Source organism: Myripristis murdjan, chromosome 24, assembly GCF_902150065.1.
Source record: "Myripristis murdjan chromosome 24, fMyrMur1.1, whole genome shotgun sequence".
Lineage (NCBI taxonomy): Eukaryota > Metazoa > Chordata > Actinopteri > Holocentriformes > Holocentridae > Myripristis > Myripristis murdjan.
In genome coordinates this window covers 15,828,661-15,835,576 of record NC_044003.1, presented here as the reverse complement: position 1 = coordinate 15,835,576, position 6,916 = coordinate 15,828,661, and the positions used below count along the sequence as shown (strand labels likewise).

The following is a 6,916-nucleotide window of genomic DNA, read 5'->3' as shown; positions in this document are numbered from 1 at the left end:
TTTTAACAGCAGATGCCTTACACAAGCCAGCTCATCGGCTTGTTTGTGGAAGCAGACATTTGAGCGGAGACTTGGAGATGAGCAGTTCACATCTCTGTAGTTTTGTTATTTAGCTTAAGCAATGAAACTAAAGTAGATTAGGTTAGTACACAACATTTTGACATGGATAAATGCCCATGTTCCTACTCTCTGTTCCTGCCTAGTATAACACAACAGTGATTCAACCAATAACCATTTCATGAAAGCTTCTTCATTTGCTTTTTGCCTGGTGTCACACACACATCTTTCCTGGGAGAAGTCCTCCAACACACAGGAAGTGATGAGTTTTACTTTTCCAGCAACAGTCAGAACAATTTGTTTGTAATAAATAGAAGAGCTATTTAGTTACCATTAGGATTTTATTATTAGGATTTTATTGGGATCCCCATTAGCTGATGTGAGTAACATCAGCTACTCTTCCTGGGGTCCATGAGCAGTGATTGCTACCATGGCTGAGAAGACAAAGAAAAGACGCCATCCACAGAATTTTTTTTCCAAAAAACACAAATAGCCGGTTCTCACCACTGAACAACTCATTTTACCAGGATTTACCAGAGTGTATTTGTGCGTCCATGAAGGAGTTTGAAAGTTTTGTTTGGATGTTGCTCATATGCACCAACAGCACAATGATTTGAACTCTCTGTTACTTTTGCGTCCCAAAAAAAAAAAAAAAAAAAACCTGGTGTGTTTGCGTTAATGCTGTCCAAGAATCACTGTGCAGCTGAACATGGTAACCCAAACAACTGGCAGGCATTTTCATTTTTGTGGCTGTCTGAAGACAAAATACCAACTTCAAACAGAGGAAATTGCAGAAGAGTGCTGAACTGAAGGAAACAGGGTGTGTTATAGGATGCTGAGCTAGTTCATCATGCCTTGGCAGAGATTCTGCAAGTGTCATTAACTCTGCTGGTGGGATATAACACCGTTAGATATGCCATCATTTGGTGTTTTGCTTATGGCTGTGGAAAATGCTGTCTCATATGTCAGCTTCAGTATCTCCCATAAATGCTGAATTAGACTGAGAAGTGGTGACTGAGGCAGTTGTTATATATGATTTACATTATTATTGTTCTCGTTGAGGCATTCACTGATCACTCATGGCCTGTGGATGGGGGCGATGCCATCATGAAGACCCCACTCACAACAGGACAGAGGGTGCTTCTCCGCAGATTGTGATCATGTAGAACTGATTGGTATTTTCTTGGTGTATGGTGTATGGGCTTGTATGTGGGCTGGGAATCGTGCATGTGGTCAGGACTCATGATGGATTGAGGCCACTTCTGCTAAATCTCCACATTTTCATCTTTCATTTTTTTTTTCTGAGATGGTAAGTTCTGTGCAGGCAACTTTGGCAAGCAGCCAAACACTTACAGGCTCCTTTCCACTCTGAGAATCAGACTTGGCTCAAAAAAATGCAGAGTGGCGGACTGCTACATTTTGGAGTCAAAGAGAAGCGAAACTGTGAGCCCTGAAGAGGAGACAGAGAGACGTGGGAGTAGAGAGATCAAGTTATGAAACATTAGTTGGGTCAGAAGTCAAATCTGCCTCACCAGAATCTTCCTTTTTATTATTACTACTACAGAACAGTAAAATTATGTTGCAAGTCTGGTTTTAAACATCAAATCATGTCCTGCTGGATCCACAACTGGCAGTGAAATTCACTGTAAATTCTTGGCCTAGTCAGTCGGAGCACAACACCTGTTGGGCGTTGGCACATTTCAGAACATTTCAGCATCCCTTTTCAACACTTTATCATTGGCTCTTACTGCCAAAAGAGCTGGTAAAGGCCGACAGTGGCTTTGTCTGTAATGTAACCAACTAGGCGATCATTTGGATCTAGTCAGGTCTGAAAATGTGTGTAGGTGGCAGGTTTTCACCACTCGTACTATCTAGGACATACCGACATAGCAATTAATTTTTTTTTTGAGAAAAAAAAATATCTTAAAATAACAAAAAAAAAAAAAACCCACAAATTTTCATTTCATCTTCACAAAGGTTATGTCCACACAGCAGCTGAAAGTGACCCAATTCTGACTCTTTTTTTTTCTAAGATCTGATCTTTATGTTCACCTTCATCTTTGCATGTGACCGTATCTGAAATCAGTGTGATCTCTGCTGTGACCCCCTATGTTCACATTTGCATCAAGCATACATACTAGTTTAAAAAAAAATGTAATTGACACGACACTTTATCATCACAATGAATTAAATAGTGGTGTAGGCATTCATGTGGTGGCAGTCCTGTTAATTAAATGTCTCCCTGTTGTATCTGCTGTCCTCCATGTTTTGTTTGGTCCACAATTGCTCACAATCAATAAATAATGACACTCTGACCGTGATGTGACTGTGCTCAGTGGGGGAAAAAAACCCACATGAATCCTGATCTGAACACAGCCTTGCCAATACTGCTATGTGGATACCCCCCCAGCTCAGATATAATATTGATGTAAGACTGTATTTGTAATGCATGACATCACATCAGCAATAAACCTGGTCTTGAAATGTTGAACCTCTTTGAAAGGTTTGTGTGTTTGCATGCGTGTATGAGTGACTGTATGTGTGTTGGTACTGAAAAAGGAACAAAACAGGAACAAAAACATCCCAGGGGTATGTATCATCATCCGGTCTTCTTGTTTCCTCATACACCACAACACCTCAAGACCCAGATCACATTATTCCACTGTAAATCAGCTCCAGCACCTGACAGGTAGGCTGCTTTATTGCCTCTCAGTATCATTTCGTTGAAATAAAAGATCTAGTATAAACAGCTGAAGCTCATGGTTACATATTGAATGATTTTATTCTTTTCAAATTCCTAATATCTCTGTCACTAAATAGCCCAACACACTCTTAACTGAAATCAAAAATTGTCCTGTGCTGTGTGCACAAATAATTGCGTGTATAGATAGATAAATAGATAGATAGATAGATAGATAGATAGATAGATTTTTGTCTATTTCCTCCTCGATTGTTGTCACAGCGGAGTTAGAAATAATTTCCATGACATGGTGTGTATTAGGTGTGTAACGGTACATGTATTCGTATTGAAAATTTTCGATACAGGGCCTTCGGTTCGGTACAGAGGTGTGCAACACGGGTGAGTTAGCACATGAGACGAGTATAATAGGTGGCGGAACATAAGTTTCGTTTTCATTTATCCATATCCACCTGCAGCTACACGTGCGAAACAGAGGGCAGCAGTACGCCATGGAAGCGTCTAATTTCTCGAAGAAGAAGCATAACTATAGCTGCTGTGCAGCAATAGTCGGGGCCGGGCAATTTCAGGCAATTCTGAGGAACAAGTGGAGAATAGGAAGATGTAGAGAAAGGTGGCATTTTAATGTGCATTTTGCATCAGTTGAGGCTTGAACTCACAGTTGCACTCCTGCATGAAGGACAATGCTCTATCTCTGAGTTAATTGGCAAGTGCCATTTCATGTGAGGCTTCACAAACTGACTAAGACAGTCACATGATAGCAGCCGCCTATGCATGGAAAGGCAGATTTCAAGCCACTGTAAAAAAAAAAAAAAAAAAAAAAGATTTGATTTGCTCCATAAGTGAAAAACCGATGTTTAAGTGTAAAGTGTACAAAGGTTTCTTCGGTATTGGGGCTACATTTTGGTGAAAGTTGCAAAGCTGTAGCACATATGGTTGATTTATTATAAATTTCAAAGTTTTGAAATTTAGAGGCTTGCTGTAGCGCCACCATCAGGACTATTGGCTTGTGTTTGCAGCTGAGGAAATCTGACATGGGACTGGACCTTTGTGCAAAGTTTGGTGAGTTTTCGCACATGGGAATGTTGCACAAGGTGAGGCTTGAACTCGCAATCTTCGACACCGTGGACTGGCTTCTATCTCACTGAGCTAAAACATTGCATGTTGCTTCACAAACTGACTGAGCCAATCACTGACGTGCAGGACAGCAGCCATCCATGCATGGAAAGGCAGATTTTAAACAGCTATCGAAAATTCAGTTATTAAGACAAAAATCTGAAAATACACATATTGCACCTAGACAACATGGAGATGCTGATCATTTTTTTAAATGATCGATTTGCTTCATAAGTGAAAAACTGATGTTTAAAAATGCCATTCTTGCATTGATTCCAATTGTTCACGAGAGCAAAATTCAAAATGCTGTCAAAAATTGAGTTTTTGAGATAAAATTCTGAAATTTGCCACACATTTGCCGTACACACCGAACCGTATTTTTTGTGTATCGTTACACCCCTAGTGTGTATCATTTCTTTGTCAGCCTTTTCACTCATCACCTTGTTATTCCTCTCCTTGTCTCACTTAATTGCATAAACTAATGACCAACAAGAGTAATAGATGAGACGGAACAAATAATGCATATGCATCACTACAATATTTTTTTTCCTAGGTCGAGTTAAGAATGGACACCACTTGGAATGATAGTGTATATATCTATGATTGGGAATATGAAGATGAACTTTGTGACAATGGCAGATTGGTCAAGTTTTCATCCATTGCCATCTGCCATCTGCCTTCTCTGTCGTGATCGTCCTGAGTCTCACAGGCAACATCCTCGTCCTTGTCATCCTGGCCTTATATGAAAACTTCAAGTCTCTCACCAACGTTTTCATCCTCAACTTGGCAATTGCTGACCTTCTGTTGACTGCTGGGCTCCCATTCTGGGCAATTTACCACACCTGGGGCTGGATCATGGGAGATGTCCTTTGCAAAATTGTGGCCTTCATCTTCTTCACTGGGTTTTACAGCAGCATCTTGTTCCTGACCATCATGACCATCCACAGATACCTGGCTGTGGTCCATCCTGTTTCTGAATTTGGCTCACAGAGATTGAGCTATGGGGTCATTATATCTGTAGTGCTGTGGATGATGAGTATTGGAGCAGCCATGCCTTCACTGCTCTATAGCTCCATCGCCGTGATCCACCACACGGACAAAGAATATTGTGCCTGTGAATACAAGGATCTATGGTGGAGAAAATTCATCATCTACCAACAGAATATCTTTTTCTTGATCGCTTTTGCCATGATGACCTTCTGCTATGTTCGAATACTTGGGAGAATCGTGGGAACAAGATCCCACATGAGGAACAGAACAGTGAAACTAATCTTCTGCATTGTGGCTTTGTTCTTCCTCAGCTGGATACCGTACAATGTGACCATCTTTCTGCAGTTGTCGGCCGCCCACTTTCTGCCTACATTTAATGCATGTGAAGCAGCCATCCGGCTTGACTACGCATTTGCCGTGAGCCGACTCATTGCTTTCTCCCACTGCTGTCTCAACCCAGTCTTTTATGCATTTTTTGGGGTCAAGTTTAGGAGTCACTTGAAGTCTATGCTGCATCGAATGTTCAGCCGTCCAAGTCCAGTGGAGGAAGATGCTGTGAGAATGACAAACATTCACTCCAGTGGATCATTGCTCTAGTTGCTGTCAAGGACTCACCAGTAACTAAAGGCTTGCTGCATTTAATGTTGCATTTCTGATTGATAATCAGTGCCAGCCCTGCCTATGTTGGCGTCCTAGGCAAAATTACTCCCTTGTGCCCTTACAGTTGTGATTATTACTGTTTATTATACATTGTTGCAATTTTATGACAGATTTAATGTTTTTGCCATTTCTTTATATTCATTCATTTTTTATACTGCAAAATAAATATTATACATACTGAGTTACATTGGTTTTGGTTTTGTATGAATCTGTTTCCTATTTTAATTGGACTCACATAGAGAAAAAATAACTTAATAATCTTACTTACTGGAATAATGATAACTTACATTATCACCCTGGAAGAATGGTTTGCACAAATTCATATCTATGCAGCAAAATTTCCAGGTCAAGTTTAAGTTTATTTAGAGCCCTTGTCAGAGTTTACAGTCTCCAAGGGCTTTACATGGCCACAAGTTTACAACAGACAAAACAGGATGACACATGACTTCATCCTCATAGCAGACAAGAAGAAGCTGCCCAAAAAACAGAAGTGAAACAGGGGAAAATGGAAGAAATCTTGAGAGGGACCACAGGGGGAGGAGACCCCTTCGTGGTCACACGTGTGCACCAGGCGCTGCTCCAGTGGGCAGATTACCAAAGCAAAACAGTCAAATTTCAGAAGAAAACACACCAGCAGACAAAATAAAGACAACAAAAGCAGCACGGGGCGAGGAGGAAGACTGTCACACTCAGGCCACCGACCTAAAGATAGCCACATCCATGCAACAAAACACAAACAAAAGCCAGTTACAAACACAGAGGAGAGGAGGTTTGTAACAGAAAACCACACGGTCAAAACCGAAGGTAGAGGTAGGATATCTAAATTGGCAGATGCTACTCTAAACTAAGACGAGCAACTGAGACTGAGCCTCACTCTGCATTCATTTGATTTTGCAGCAGTGCCACTGGGGCAGATGTGGCGTTTGGTGCCTGGCTCAAGAGCAGTTCCACAGGCTGTGCTGAGTGAGAGGGGACCGCAAACTCATTCACATATTTTCCCAACTGTTCACAAGCTCATGAATTGGTTTTGTATTTGCTGAACAGATTCATGCTCATCAGTGCCAGCAAGTCCAACAGAGGACAGTGGTACATCATATTCTCTTGTATATGGAGGTAGCTGACACACATTTCAGTAAATCAGAGATAACATTCCTTTGAGGAATCATGATTTTGGAATAACCCCTGAAAGCATGCCAGTGTAGCCGCAAATTTGTTGTGGGTACTGATGGGGTGCGATCTCATTTAATGTCTGTTGGCAGGTTATCATGGTAACAGTCTTACAGTCAAGACTGTTCATCCTCAAAGTATGCTGACAGGAGAAGAAACCTAAGAAAGAGATGCTTAGATTCAGTTTATGGCAATTTAATATTTCATTTCTTTCCAGATGTGGATTCT

The 6,916-nt window shown here is 41.0% G+C and overlaps 1 protein-coding gene across 1 annotated transcript; it reads left to right on the top strand.

The window, feature by feature from the left end:
• The first annotated feature begins 4,436 nt into the window (after positions 1-4,436).
• On the top strand, positions 4,437-5,509 carry LOC115356323 (chemokine XC receptor 1-like). The gene is given in 2 exon segments (XM_030047441.1): positions 4,437-4,538; positions 4,541-5,509. Coding segments are annotated over 2 exon segments (1,020 nt in total). The 3' UTR covers positions 5,459-5,509.
• Positions 5,510-6,916: the final 1,407 nt, after the last annotated feature.